Raw genomic sequence first — 16,281 nt, 5'->3', positions numbered from 1 at the left:
CAGGAAGCTAGAAGGGAGGTGGAGCAGCCAGGACACGAACTGTTGCCCACATGGGATCCTGGCTAATCAAGGTGAGGACTTCAGCCACTAGGCTATTGCCCTGGGCATTTAATTTTGTAAAATGATCTCGAGTTACAATTACTTAAAATTTCATTACCTTCAAAATCTTAGTGTGATGAAATTGATTTGTTCTTTAATATGAAGCAATAATCTGGAAATGTTTAGGTAATAATAATTAAAATACACTATGTCTATAGTTTATTGGTAATTATTCATTTTCTACGTTATTCTAAACAAAATGCTAGTGTTTGAAATATTGACACTAATGTTCTCATACAACAGATAAAAAATAAACATTACAGCTGAATATAGAATACACAGAAGTTTTCTAGAGGCAAAAAAAATCCAAATTATAGAAAATGTTTTATTTTAAATTGGTTTAATGGCGCCCCTAATATGTAGCTCAGTGAATGCACAAGGGAAATAAATCTAAAAGGATTCTGTGCATATTTTTATTTCCAGGGTTTTATGTGCATGATAGTTTCATAAGATTACACCTTCCATGTTCAAGCCCAAATGAGGCAATATCCTGTGAGAACACTTGATTTTTTCCTTCAGAGAGGAAGAAGAGAAGATGCTGTCCTTTGGCACTGGGCTTCCAGTGTCGGATGTGGCAGCTCACGGGTCAGGACAGCATGATGAGCCAACTATATCACTCCTGGGCTAGTCAAAGAACAGGTGCTCAACATGTTTCCTCCCGTCATCCTTTGGTTAGGATCTCCTGAGCTGAACCCAGTGAAGGAAACAAGCAAGCTGGCAAAGATACGATGGTAACTCTTACCTTGTCCCAACTTCTCTAGCCTTCTAAAATACCATGTTTAAAGGAATAATTTATATAGAGATCGCTGAAATTGTAACATTATTTGCAGGAGACATTCTCTTTACCATCATGGCTGGTAGTTACTTTACAGACAGAAATAGGATACCCCAGTCACAATAGAGAATCAGAGGCAATGCTCTTAAATGCCACATGGACGGATATAAGAGAGAAATTTGATGCTTCCCATTCATACAAAAAAGCTACTGAGTATGTGTATTTGAGAGGAGGGGTAGAATTTTACATATACATATACATACAAATACAGACTTAGGTATCGGCAACCAACATTTTCCCTTTATTGTTTTAGTGGATCTATAATGTGAACATTTCTATAACTTTTTAAAAAGATTTATGTATTTTTATTGGAAAGTCAGATTTTACATAGAGAAGAAGAGACAGAGAGGAAGATCTTTCATCTGCTGGTTCACTCAAATGGCTGCAGTGCCGGAGCTGAGTCCATTCGAAGCCAGGACAAAAACCAGTGGCCAAATGGGATCCTGGTACATGCAAGGCAAGGACTTCAGCCACTAGGCTACTGCACCAGGCCCCAGATTTATATTACTTTTTACAACATAATTGCTTCAAAGGTGCTATTTGATATATGGAAGAACTGACAGAAAAGACAGTTGTTGAAATGTCAATGTTCAAATCACTACAAGTGCAATAAATGTCCGACTGTAGAGGAATTGCTTTAGTTTAGCTTTTTGTTTTTCACAATCAATCTTGGAAACACTAATGAAATAATTCCTAAAGAGTAAAGATGAATTGCTGGTGGTCTGGCACAGCATCCCAAGTTGGCCGTGGCATCCCATATGGGGCCTCGTTTAGTCCTGGCTGCTCCATTTCCCATCCAGCACTATGGATGTGCCTGGGAAAACACCAGATGATGGCTCAACTACTTGGGCCCCTTCATCTACAAAGGAGACCCAGAAGATGTCCCTGGCCTGGCCCAGTCCTTGCCACTGCAGCCATTCAGGGAGTAAACCAGTAGATGCAAGATCTCTCTCCTCTTTTACTCTGTATGTGTGTAACAACTATAATCATCTTTTTAAAAAAGCAGACATTGCCACCTGAACAACATGAAGGACAATTCAATTTAGCTTTAAGTTCACATTAAATAGTGTTTTTTCCTGCAGTGATTAACAAAATAATGAAAAAGGGTATCAGATGTGATGGCTTAGGGGGCTATTCCTCCCCTTGCAAGAGTAGGGACCCCAGATAGGCACTGGTTTGTGTCCCACGTACTTCACCTTCCTATTCAGTTCCCTGTTATGGCCTGGGAAAGCAGTGGAGGATTACCCAAAGCCTTGTGACCCCACACTCACAAGGGAGACCTGGAAGAGGTCCTAGCTTCTGGTTTTGGATTGGCTCAGCTCCAGCCATTTTGGCCACTTGGTGAATAAACCAGTGGATAGAATATCTCCTCTCTGTAAATATACCTTTCCAACAAAAAATAAACAAATTTTTAAAAATAAAACAAAACAATGAAAAAACTGAAAATCTGAAAGTGATCTTGAAATACATCAGACAATATACTTTTCTTAATTGTAGGCCCACCTTATGTTGTGCAAGTTGTGTTTTTATTTTGTCAGGATCATTGGCGATTTCTAGTTCAGAATCCAAAGACTTTTCTGACTCCTCCAGCCACTCCATGAGTTTACTCCAAGCTTCATGAAACTGTTAAAGAAGGAAAGAAATCATATCCTTGTCCAGAAATGCTGTATTTGAAATCCAATTTTTAAAGCAAAATAAATATTAATGGCAGCGCCAGAAAGTAACTCAAAATTTCCCTTACAGAAGAAAAAGGTAGCACTTGGATCAGAAAGTTACAGAATGTCTTGTGTGGTGATTGTGGTTGTCCACCATGTTCATTCTCTCACTCACTCAGAGCAGCAGCTTTAGGAAAACCAGAACTGAGTCTGGAAACAGTTAAGGAGCTCCCAAGGGAACTTTCTTCCTTTCACTTCCTTTCTTTTTGGCTCAGAAATCAACATAAACTCTCGAATTCCCCTCTTATCCCAGTTCTATCGCTTGACAGATCTGAGTTTATTTCTAAGGTATTTAATTCCAATGCAAAGGAAAAGGAGAGAAGTGGGAGGGTGGGAAGTTTGAAGCTTGTAGATTCCTTCTTACAAGGAACAAGAACAAAGATAGCTCATTATATTCTTGTTTAATACAAGGATAGTCCAACATCTGTATTTCTCCTCTCAAAATCCTCAAATGAGCAAGTGCACATCACATATTAGTTATATATGCGTATAGATAAAGTCCTAACGCACTTTAATTCTATTTGCATTTACGACAATACAAATATACTAGTGCTAACTGTACACATACTTGATTTCAACCAGGCTCTCTTACTCTCTTTTTAAATCATAAACAACTAGTAGGTTCTATTTTTAGAAACCTGATAGTGTAATCTGTTATAAATTATTTCTCATAATAAATGCAAGTGATTGGACACATTAAAAAGTTAAATTTTTTTTAGAGCCAAACACATTAATAATGAAAGGAAGAAAAATTTAACAATAAGATCACGAGAAGGGCACAATGACAAAGCTTCTGAACCCAGGAGGGGTCATCACATTACACACCTGCTCTCCCTGCACATCCCTCCCACAACAGCAATAAACCTGAACATGGAAAAACAATGGCCAGAATAGGGGTTTCCACTGACAGAGTCAGAAAAGTATGGTTCTCACCTCAGCTGTTAAAAACTGAAGCTATCACAGTTAAAAAGATAACTGTGAAACCAACCATTGAGTATGACTCCAAATAACAGAAGCTTTAATGGCAAGGCTAAAGTTCAAGCTTACAAGTTAAGATTGAGGGCAATCTCAGTGATATAAATGCCCAGGTTCTAATGCTAGCCTGGCTTTCAGAAGAATTTTAAACCATATAAATAGATGGAGAGCCATAAATTTGCACTGAAACAGTAGAAAATGTTTACATAAAGTTAGCTAAACAAAATGAGGCAATGAAATTAAGTAGTGAGTGGAAGAAGAAAATGAGCAACTGGCTACTGTTATCCACGATGTTTGGAATTCTCAGAATGCCCGTCGTAAACATGGCACTAGGCCACATTACATGGAGAGGAAAATCACCTATGTAGAATTAACAGCCTTAGACTTGCAAAACTGATTCTCTTCCAGTCTCTCTTGTTATACTGAATGTATCCTATTTCTCACTTAAAAAGGAATGTGTAGCACATAATTCTAGAACAGTGCAATTTGTCTTTTTAAAACTTTCACAATTTTATATTTATAATTTTAAAAACATTGAAGCAGTTGGCTCCTATGACATCATTCTGCTTTAACAAAGTCAGCCTGCTTCCTCAAACAATGGAATATAACTATCCAACACTACTAGACAAATGCAGCCGAAAGGGGGTAAAAAGAGTAATTATAAAATGCAGACTTAAAGTTACTCTAAATTCCTGGTAGTATGGAAAAAAAACCCCTTAAGGATATTTAAAAAACAAAAGATTATGCCAAGCAAGGTAAGCACAGCTTTTCCCATGGAGCACTGAGACAAAGAGAAACACATAATTTTACCTCTTCTCTGTGTTTAGTCTAGATTACAATGCTAAAAAGAGATAAGGGGCATAAAGAAAGTTCCCTGTGACATTCATGAGAAACAAACAAAAAATTTATCCAGTTAGGTTCAAAGTGAGCTGGGGCAGTATCCAAATGGCTAGTCAATAATGTTCACAAATGGGAAAGTTGCCAATCACTTTTCGACATGGCCTGTGCTTTTTCAGAAAGCCATGTGGGAAGCTGTATGTCCGGTTCTCAAACTTGAGGGTTTGTAAAGGAAACCGGGCTTAGGGAGGAAGCAAGAGGTAACAGTAACATAAACTATGGTGCTTTACTCTGCGAGTAGGCTGAAAGGAAAAGGCAAAAGAAACCCAGGGACAACTTTGGAGCGTCCTTTCAGACCCTCATGATAATGGGCTGTCTATTATGTCAAGCTGTAATCAGTCTCCATCTTTCCAAGGTTTGTCTCCAAGGCCCAAGGCTGCTACCAATCCAAGAAGTGATGTCACCATTCAAACCCAGGCTACGGCCCTTCCTTGGCTCTGTGTCATATCTGTTATACAGCCTGCGCTAACGGTGCATTAGTAACATCTGTCAGCGACTGGAACTGATTTACAACTAAGTTTGGAGAGGTTTTAGGAAGCTTTCTTACCTGCTTGGCTCTCTTCCTTGCATCATCCAAAGATCTTCCTCTTTCCACTAACCGCTGGACCACTTTTTCCCATCGCCCTTGTACGCTGATCAGGAGGTTCTTAATTAGGACAACATCTTGTTTCTGACTAAAATATTTTAAGTGGGTTCCAGTTTTATCCAGTTCTATTATCTGTTCACGGTGCGAATTTACTTCATTGGCAAATACCTTTATGTCAAAGAAAGGGACATAATTAAAAATAGGTGAAAATGGATTGATCTGAAAAATACTTCCGCTATCAGGAAGGGGAAATTGGTTTCAAGAGCAAAAGAAGAGTTTTCAGACTTGGAAATCCATGTTTTTGACACTGAAACAAGCTAGTATCAGAAAGCAAAAGGTTAGCCAGTCAAGGCACCACATACCTTGTGTTCATCAATTTGAAACAAGACTGTGTCCAAGATAAGACTTGGTCGAGAAGCTACATTCAGGGTCTGTTCAGCCTGGGTAAGCCAGTTGATGAAGTCTTGGAGAGAATTGTGGAAGTCCATTGCCAAGTTCAGGGCTTCTTCCAGTTTAGTCTGTGAAGATGGATTATTTAGTATTTCATGTTTAACAGCTTTGATTATTTTGTTTGGTTCAGTTTAACCATTGTTTGATAGGTTCCTTTTCCATTCTCACTTAACGTATACATATCTAAGCCAAGCACAGCATTATGAATGGTATAGGTCTTCAAAAACTCCTGGAAATCTAAACTCCTTTTAAGTCTAGTAAGAAGCATTTCATTACACCTAAAAAGTTTTAATTGTGGTGTTTAAACTGTGGCATTCTTTTGGCATTTAATGAAAGATTACAATCACTAAACACAATTAATAAAAAGAAAAAACTGACATTCATACTATTAATTCTGGGTGTCAAAATGCTATGAAATACACCATAAGTTCTATCTCTATCAGTTGAGGCATATAATTTAGTGATCTTCATCTGTTATATATATATTCAATACATATTATATATACACTACAGGATATTATATGTATGTATATACTATATATACACATTTACATATACATAGCATGTGTCTTCATGTTTTCATCCCTTACACACACAGAGCTCTCTGTTAAGTAAGTGTGATAAGAATATGAAACTCCTAGAATTAAAGTGGACCATAACATTTACAAGTATACCTAATACTTAAATTATGATAAACTTACCTATACTGATCCCTTAAACTAGTCTCTTAAAATAGAATACTGTTTTTAAATGCACTCTTGAAAACTTCAAATGTATACGAATACTTTAAACACAAATTACTGAAAGTTCTATTCTTGACAGTTCTACTCTGAAATAAAAGCAAAACCTATGGAACGAAACAGACTCTATTACATTAATCAAAGCACATACTTTCCTTTCATTGAGTTTGGTTTCCACTGATTCCCATTTTTCTTTCAAGTTATTTATGTCTTGGTCAATGTTTGTCTCTGCAGATTTGGGGCATCTTGCAAGCATCTGCTGGCCTTTCTGCATCAGACTCTTATATGTTTCTTCTTTAGCATCAAAGGCAGCGCAGATTTCCTAAATTGAGATATTCTCAAGTTATATCACTTTCAAAGAATAAAACTCAAAGAGTTCTATTTTTCCAATCAGTTCCAAACCCCTCATGATATACCACCATCTCCTTGGCATACAGACCAACCTTGACACATTTAAACTATGTATTACACTGAAACACGACCTAACACTATAGTTAAGCCCTATCTGACAGAAAAATCCTAGAAATGTGCCATCATTCTCAGTCCATTCTGGCTCAGGAAGGTGTGCAGCAATGGTTTAAATGCTGTACAAAGGGCTTCCTGGTACAGTACTTAATGAGCAGATCCATTACTGGGAAAAGTAATGTAATTGCTGTGAGTCTTAATCTTGTCCTCTTTAAGATAAGAGGCTCCTCTCCTTACATTACAATGCAAAATAATATTCTCTGGCCATTACTGAATTCTGGACTCAGAAAACTTGCAAAAATGAAAACCAACCCATAGAGAAAGGTATTTAAGTTAATATTTAGTATCCTGAAATTATGAGTCCAATGTGGATATGCAAGCATTCTTGTAACATTTTGAGAACTTCCAAATAAATTCAATGTTTGTTTGTTTATGTTATATAAAGAATAAAATATTGCTTAAATAAATTCAAATTCTAACATTAATGAAATAATAATTATATTTCATTTATAAATAAGGCTAGTTTTACCCCTTTGATTCAACTTTACAGTGGATCAAATCCTTATTTCCACTGGAAAATTATGTATTCCATGTCCCATCAATACTTTCAACCTTACAATTTTTAAAATTGAGAAATAATTATGATAAAATGCATATTTTAATCTGTACAAAAGTATTTTACAATATAGTTATAAACTTTTACAACCATTACCTCTAACTGCAGAACCCTTTTATTGTCTAAAAATATCACTTCTCAAGCCCTTTAAAAATTTTACTAAATATATTTATAATACCACCTACTAAAATTTGTAATTTCTAAAATAAAATAAAATAAAAATAAACTACACTAAAGATAATTTTTTTTGTTTTCAAGTTCCTATTTATATTCTTACAACTTAACAATTCAAAAACATTTATGTTAGAGAATAATCTCAAACACCTACTTGTTAAAGAGTTCATTAAACTTGCAATTAAGGGCTAATTTAAAGGCTATGCAAGTACTTCTGGGGAGGTGGGGTACCTTCTGGAAGCCATTGGGGATTTAGGAAAGAGAAGGGTAAGCACTCTCAAGTTGTTATTTAATTGGTCAAGTTCAGGGAAACAAAGGCATTTCTTATGGCACCAAACAACTACCATAGTGTCAAAGAGACCATACTTTTCTAAAACAATGAAAATACCATAAAGAGTTCTAGAAAACTCTACACTAAGTTTTTTACCTATTCAGAGCAAGATACCACCACAGTCACAGTGTACGTTAGTTCTCTGTGATAGCTGCAGGATGATTACCTCTTCCCCAAATCACATTTAAAATTACGTCCAAACACCTCTAGTTCTGTTAGATTCTTACAGCAAAGTAAGAGTGTGTGAATCAGTGCAGACTCTCACATATAATGTCCTCTTTTAATGAAGTCTCTACATACTTCTACTTCTGTTTCTCAAGTCAACATTCCCTACCAATATTTTAATATTAAAAAACCAAATTCTGATGTAAACCCACAGGTGTAAATATTAGAGAAAAAGTCTGAAGGACTTTTCTTTCAGAAGGCTTAGGGCTGAATTACATGCTGACTATATACAACGGAAATGTCAGTCAACAAAATGCATTGTGAAATTTAATTGTTTAATTCATATTCCTATAAAAGAAAATGAGAATTTCAATTTTCATTATTTTCCCATCCTCATGGGTGAGCCTCTGCAGTGCCACAGAATCCTGGTGGCAGGGACCATGACGCAGAAGTCTTCTCATCTCTACTTCTGTTGTACGCATAAAGACATGATAAACCAATAACCTCAACAAACCTACAGACTTTCATGAAACTGGATGAGATTATCATGCTTATAGCACTGATAAGCCAATTTTGACAATTTTGGCTATTCTGTCAGGGTACAACAATTAAGAATTTTTATGCAACTGATACTGCTGCTCATACCATCTTATCATTGTGTGGGTGAAACCTTGCTGCTAAAAGCTGCCAAGTTTTCTTTACATGTACTACATACTAATGTGATATGAAGTCTAACTTGATTATTTAATCAACCACTGCTGTTTTTTTTCTAGTATATATCAATAGTAATTTCTGCCATAAGCCTATGGATTCTCTAAAGCCTTCTCCCATGATTTATGCATCATCAGGGTCCATGCAAAATACTCTGTTCATATGAGCCTAGAGCTGCAAGAACTACTATACCTACCAGGTGTGCATTAAGCTGCTCCTTGGCTGTTTCTGGTAAACCACCCAGAGGCTTGGACGCCAACAGATGCCGCTCCGTGTCAGTCAACCATTGCTGCAGATCCTCAATTTCACCATGAAACCCTTTGGCCTGAAGTGAACAGAGAGGTCCAAACACTGTCACTTTCCGGCAGCCAACAAGTTCTCAGTACCCTAGTTTGCTAAGCCCTTCTCTGCATTCTCAACAACAGCCAGGTACTGCTAAGATTCTCCTTGTCTCTTTTCATCAGAGGAGCTCCAAAGAATAAGAATGCTATACTGTGAACCAAGAGAGCTGCCTTCTCTCCTGTTCTGTTCTGTATCCCACATCTCTGTACTCCTCTCTTTGACATGTGAAAATTAAACAGGAGTCCATGAACTCAGAAAACAATCCCATGCTATGTTGGTATGAAACAGCTATGAAATATGAAACAGGAAGTTTTGGAATTCATTCTCAGATTCACCTGGCGCAAGGCACCATCCAGCTGCTGCTTCCTCTGCTCGGTTTTTTCCAAAACATTTTGCCAGCGTTGATTTAAAATCTCCAATCTATTTTGAAGGTTGCTTGCTTCTTCACCTGCACTTGATTCAATTAGATCATTTCCTGCTTTATTAACAGCTTCCACTGTGGACTGATGGGCTAATACATCATTTTGCAGCACCTGAAATATTCAGTGAACATTAGTTTTGCTAGCTTGTAATGTGTTAACATCAATTTTCATGTGAATGTCTTACTTTTTATAAAGTATTATGAAACAAAATCCCCCAGCATACACACAGAATTTTTATATAAAGTTTTTAAAGGATGAACTTCTGTTTGCTTAACTTTGTGTTACTCTATGAATATCCCTTGAGATGACTTTGTGAAATACTTTGTAAGTTACTTTCCATACAATGACTTAGCAATTGATGATCTAAGAATCTAGAATCACTGCAAGATTTTAAATTTTTTGACCTGATGCAAGCTTATTTTAATTGAACTTAAATTTCATGTCTTAATTTAGACTATTTTGTTGCTTTAAATTCATTTTCAAGTATGAAATGACGTGATGTCTATATACAGGGCTGTTTTATAATCAGTATTGTGAAAGGAAAAAAAGTGAAAAAGGATACTCCTTTATAACTTCTTTAGGCTAAAGGGTCAGAACCATTAAATTTAACTACTAAATTAACCTGGGAGTCCCTAACACTATACAGAGATTTCACCGTATATCAGACATAATCAAACCCAGCATCCTAAAGTTTAGCTGTTCTTGTATCAGGAAAAGTACAAACTAGAGATGCTTATTACAAGCCCATAGCAAATAATTCCCTGCTTTTTATACACTGGAAACCTAACAGAGCCATGATGCATAAATGTATAGGATTGGGGAAACAGTAGCAAGAAGAGAAGAGAAGGCACCAAGGCAAAAACAAATCCAGTATCTCTTGCTGAAAAGACATTTATACTTCACAGAACAAACACAGCCTTGGTGATAGTTTCTCTTTGACAAGTCTACGCTTGACGTCTGTGGGCAGCAGACAAAGCCTCCCTTTCATGTTAGTAAGATTCGACCATAATCCTACCCACGCTCATTCACTCGGGGTTGGAAACAGTAATGCAAAAGAACATCATCTCTCATCCTGTGTTAGACATCACACATCTGGAAGGAAATCCAAACCAGGGCAGGTTTCCAGTGAGGAGCAGCCACCACGTGAGAGCACTGTTTCTGGGACCACATTCATCCACTCCCGCGGCATCTGCTGAGGGAGCGCTTTTCAAAGGCTATAAAACTGACTAAGGAGTTATCTTCATAAAAACATGTGCTTTGATATGGTAATGGTAGGAATCACTCTCAAAATGTAAGACTTGAATACTCTTGTGGTCAAAATATAAAAGATAATCCTACAAAACTCATTCTTCTAATGGTTTGCATCCCACTACAAAGTCAGAGTCCAGGAGAAAAATAGAGATGGAAACAACACTGCTGGGAATTCTAAGGCCACTAACTTTTTGATCTTTGAGAAATAGAAAGAGAAGAGATAAAAGAATAGGAGCCATTTATAACAATTCAAATATACACGTGTAGCATTAAAACATCCCTACTTATCCCAACTGAAATCACTGGTCATGGTAATTCATTTTCCCACCTTTATTATATACAGCCCCAATGACCAATATATGTTACTTTTAAGACAACTGTCAGGCTTACAGAAACGTAACTGCACCTATAAACTCACACTATAGAAAGAAATATACTTGGTTTTAATGCAGTCTTTATCGCTCTAAGTCAGTCGTTGTTGCTCTAAGCATAGGCTGTAACAGGCATGGAATAATGTAAATATTAATTATGCAATATAAATCCTAGGTAGGAAGTCAGACATGGCTGAGTAATGGTGACTGATGCAGCCAGCAGCGGGCAAAAGAAAAGAAAGGTTTAAAGTAGGGGATAATCATTATGGGAAAAAGTAAGAAAGAAGGAAAACAAAAGCATAACCATCTAGAAACCACATATCACAATCTAGAAGTGATATATAATTATAGATATAGATATACTATTTTTAAAACTTTGATGAATGTGTAAAATAATCATTAAGTTTGATTTGATAATTAAGAAAAATTATTTAATGTTACTACTTATGACTTTAAGATACTATCATTACTGGAAATGTTAAAGTCAGCTTGGTTACTAGATGTCAGAATAAACTATAGTTTAGATAACTGTTCATTAAGTCTGCTGATTTAAATGATAGGGAATGATCTATTAAAAATTATCAACAGAGTGTCACAAAAGTGAGAATAATATAAAATTGATTCATAATATCTCAAGATAAATTCTTAAAGATAGACACTTTTAATCAAATGCAGGACATACAAAAACTCTTTAAAATATAGGAAGCATTTATTTGGAAACAAGTGTGGCAAAAAAAGCTAGTCAAAGACAAGAGCAACACAGAGTCAGAAATGTAAACCATAGCATGATGAGAGAGACAGAAATGGGCTAGACCCTCCACGCGGGCTACAAATGAAGAGAGGAAAAAAACAAAAGATGAACAAAGATATGGTATTCACCAAATCTGCAGCAAGAACATCTTAAACTTGGAAGGTTTTAGGCTACCCCCTGACAACTTTAAAAAAGAGGTGGCATTAATAATGACAGGGATTTAAGATATTAGTGCCTGTCAGACAGCCCTCAAATTTCTCATACTGGTGTTTGATATTAATTGTTTGAAAAATGAGAAAATATTGTAATTTTAATCTCTAAAAGTTCAAGTAGTTCAATCTTCAGGTACAAATGTCTAAAATCATAAACTTTTAAAAATGTATAAAGAAAACATACAGGAAAAAAGGTGATGGCAAAAGCAATACATTAGAGAAGAAACAGAACATGCAATAAGTGTTACGTACATGATGCTTGGCAAGTTCAATTTCAATGGCTTTAGGGTCTCCTCCCACAGGTTTCTGCTCATTTAGCAAACCCTCAGTGTGGGTCAGCCAAGCCAAGAGTTCATCCAGAGCATGTTGGAACTGGCCCAGTGCTAATAAAGCACCTTCTAGCTTATGCTACAGGGAGAAAAAAAGAAAAGGGAGAGGAAAAAAAGTTACAAATTTGACACTATGAATGACACACATTTACAAAATAAGGACAAGGAATCAGCAGTGTCATGCTGTGTAAACTCTTACGCATATTCAATGTGGCACAACCGTCACATCCTCTGACATGATCAGGTTTATCTATGTTGTGCTTAAAAAATGGCTTCTCAGAAAAACAGGAAAAGTTCTAGTAAAGTAAAAGAGCTGGGAGCTCCAAAAATTAAAACACTTTATTTTTCTTCATTGTTTCACATTAATATCTAAAATTGGAAAGGAATAATAACTCAATAAAAGTCTTGGTATTTACTTGTCTGTTGATAATTCTCTCATCCAGGCTATCCCATATCAGTTTCAGCTCCATCAACGGATCCTGGACAGTGTGTTTGTCGCTTTCTTCCGTCACTTTCTTCAGCAGAAGCTCTGCCTGATGATTCAGTCTTTCCATTTCTATTTGTTGTTGATAGGCCTCTGATTTGAATTGCTGTTTAATTGTTTAAAAGAGAAAAATCTTAAATCAATAATTCTAAACAAAAAAATCTGTGGTGAAATCTTTATTTTATACACTTATGGGAGAAGCAAGGTGATGAGGAATTACATCTAATACAAAAAAAATTAATGATAATGTCTCCCATTATTCGCTGTTTCTGATGGGAAAACATTTCTATTTCTAATTTGGCTACTTTATTTTTGCTCTCTACAACAGAACTGATAAATTCAAGGCTGAACTTGTTCCTGTACCTAATTATATACATTTTTACATATCTTAAAAACGAGTTTTGAAATCACTAGAAAGAGGAAATAATACAAACATATGTGAACCCAGTATTTCTAAGAAATTCAAATCAATACGTCCTGCTTTGAAGTAGCCTCACACCTTGCATTACCTGATAATGTCATATTTTCTGTTCATTAGTACTTAGTTACTCCTTAGCTCCTTAGCCTTACCCACTGCTAGCACAAAATAACATTATTTTCACTTCTGGTGCTTCCACTGTCACTGACATTAACTCTCCTTCACACCTACACATGAAATATGTTTATTATATGAAATGATAGTTATTCAATAAATAAAGAGCAAGTTTAGAAAAACTCCAATCTAATGATGGTAAGAGTAAAATGATCAAAAAGAAATATTTGCTTTTAACTGAAACATTCTGAGATGAAAATGTTACAATTTTAAATCTGGATAATAACTTTACAGCCTAGTAGGGTTTCTTAACTATGATGCAGTCTCTCTGTATACGGAGAATTAGCAAGGAAACAGCAGAGCCCACTTTGGTGAATAATCATGGCTACAGAGGAACTCAAAGAGGTAACAGTCCAGCCATTTTCACAGCTGGAGATTAAGAACCACAAAAACAAAAATTACAGAGGAAAGCAGATAGAAAACAACAAACACTGTGGGAAATAATAGTAGATCTTTGGTATGTTTAGAGCCCACGAAACAGAATGAATGACCTTAGAATGTGCTGAAGAAAAGAAAGACGTTGCTCTATGTGTACTGCTGACAAAGATAGAGGACTCAATGCCATGAAAAGCCTTACAGGATACTCTGTCTCTCTCCTTCCCCTCCCTCTTCTGTCTGCACTTCAACCTGATCCTAACAAGAAGCTATCTTGAAGGACTGCCTCTCGGTCCATGTCATTTAATTTTTTTTTTTGCTTATTTGCTTACTTTTATCTTCAATTTTATTTTTTGGTCAAGAGTCGGTAAGAAAACAGTACTATTGGGCATTTACATACAGATTCCCAGGTTCAGGCACTATATTAAATCACATTCATAATCAAGCATACTATTTCAATAACATAAAGGTAAATAAGTTTATGCCAAGAATTTATTAATCACACATTTAAAAATAAAAGTTTTTGATAACCTAAACATACCTTTAGCTCTTCAATTTGCTGCTTGACAGTTTCAAGATCTGTTCCGATTGGAGACATGGAAGCTAATTTACCACCTGCGATATCTACCCAGTCAAATATTGCCTGAAATACATATTAGTCCAGCGTCAAGGTAACAGAACACTTGTATCATTGTAATAGTACATTTAATTGCTAGACATCTGATGTTATAGACAAGAACAACCACAAATCTATAAAACACTATGAAGAGAATCTATTTTGTAAAAAATTTAAATGATTCATCTAAGTACAACAGCTATGAAACAGAAAATACATATAATCTCCGATTCTGTACCCACACAGTTACCAAAAATTTCTACTGAATAGCTCCACAGGCTATTAAGAGCTTTTCAAAGAGCTTATTTGCAAAATTTTTATAAATTAAGCTATCTGAAATTAAATTCTGCAAGTTCTCAAATATATAAATCATTTAAATATTTTCAGGTAACATAAGAAAATTCTAAAAAGGATCAACCCTCACTCTGTTTAGCTAATATAATACTTTAAAAACCCGCTGCTTTGCATTTCAATGAAATTGCAGACCATACGTTATTTGGGAAATTCTTTGAAAATATCTTGTGTTTTGAAGTTATCACTAATCAACCCTAAGACTTTATGCAACAAATTGTTGTTGCTTAATATTTTATTCTACAACCAAAACTCATAACATTGGAGCGTGTGGAACTGTCAACATGAACCACAGCTGGCCCATGTTACTACACGACCCAACCTTCTTTCCACAGGTGAGACCACAAATGCAAGACCCAACAGGCCCTGAGACAGACCTTGTTTTCAAAGAGAAGGTTGAGTACACCTCACCTCTAAATGCTAGGGACCAAGAGTGTTTCTGATTTTGGATCTTTTTGGACTATTTACATAGACCTCACCAGTTGAGCATCTCAAACTGAGAATCTAAACTATTCTCAAACTGCAAATCTAAAATATGCTTGCATCTGATATTTTTGGGGGGTTTCGGACAATTTAGGATTTTGGATTCTTTGGATTTGGGATGCTCGCCCTAGAGTGGTAGTCTGCATAAGGCACTGTATCTACCTGAGCCATCAATGGCTCCTGAGCTGGCAGTGTCACCTGCAGCCATGGAAGAAAATGCTACTCCATGACTCATGAGAGGCAGAGAAAAATTAAGACCTGGGCCCACACAGATGGCTACAGCCTGGGTTAATTTTTGGCCATTAATACCTAACTATAAAGTGACTATTTCTAGGCTCAGTGGCTAAATCCTTTCCTTTCACATGCTAGAATCCTATATGGATGCTGGTTTGTGTCCAGGCTGTTCAAATTCCCATCCAGCTCTCTACTTGTGGCCTGGGAAAGCAGCAGAAGATGGCCCAAAACCTTGGGATGCTGCACCCACATGGGAGATCTGAAAGAAGCTCCTGCGTCCTGGCTTTGGATCAGACTGGCTCAACTCCAACTACTGCGGCCAGTTGGGGAGCGAACCTTGGATTGAAGATCTTTCTGTCTCTCCTTCTCTCTTTAAATCTGCCTTTGTAGTAAAAATAAATACATCATTAAAACGGCTACATCTATTTTAAGAGAATGAAGGGGAAACTACAACAAGGTGTTATTTGTACTGAATTTTTAAAAATATATTTCCAAAGTTCAAAGCACGCTTTGGCTGACATAAAGCCTGGCTTTTGATATTTATTTTTACAAACACGGACAAGGAGTGGCCTAATGAAAGAAGAAAAGCTGTTCTCATCTGAGACTCAAAAATAATATTCACTTAGTGTTATGGAAATACTTAGGAAAGCTTTTTCCATATGGTAAGAGGGAGAAAGATTAAACTCCTGCCAACCTGTTAGGAAATGGA

The 16,281-nt window shown here is 36.3% G+C and overlaps 1 protein-coding gene across 13 annotated transcripts in view; it reads right to left on the bottom strand.

Moving 5' to 3' along the window:
* Window positions 1–16,281, bottom strand: part of DST (dystonin) — a 434,986-nt gene that overhangs the window by 29,023 nt on the left and 389,682 nt on the right. For all 13 annotated transcript variants that reach the window (XM_058661874.1, XM_058661883.1, XM_058661921.1 and 10 more), the window contains 9 exons: window positions 14,430–14,531; window positions 12,854–13,027; window positions 12,361–12,516; window positions 9,437–9,634; window positions 8,956–9,084; window positions 6,449–6,619; window positions 5,470–5,625; window positions 5,069–5,275; window positions 2,438–2,557 (listed from right to left, as the gene is read on the bottom strand). In XM_058661874.1, the coding sequence (XP_058517857.1) occupies window positions 2,438–2,557; window positions 5,069–5,275; window positions 5,470–5,625; window positions 6,449–6,619; window positions 8,956–9,084; window positions 9,437–9,634; window positions 12,361–12,516; window positions 12,854–13,027; window positions 14,430–14,531 (1,413 nt within the window). The remainder of the gene's footprint in view (window positions 1–2,437; window positions 2,558–5,068; window positions 5,276–5,469; window positions 5,626–6,448; window positions 6,620–8,955; window positions 9,085–9,436; window positions 9,635–12,360; window positions 12,517–12,853; window positions 13,028–14,429; window positions 14,532–16,281) is intronic.

The sequence above is a fragment of the Ochotona princeps genome, chromosome 1, assembly GCF_030435755.1.
Source record: "Ochotona princeps isolate mOchPri1 chromosome 1, mOchPri1.hap1, whole genome shotgun sequence".
Classification (NCBI taxonomy): Eukaryota; Metazoa; Chordata; class Mammalia; order Lagomorpha; family Ochotonidae; genus Ochotona; species Ochotona princeps.
This window is presented reverse-complemented; position numbering and strand designations above follow the sequence as displayed.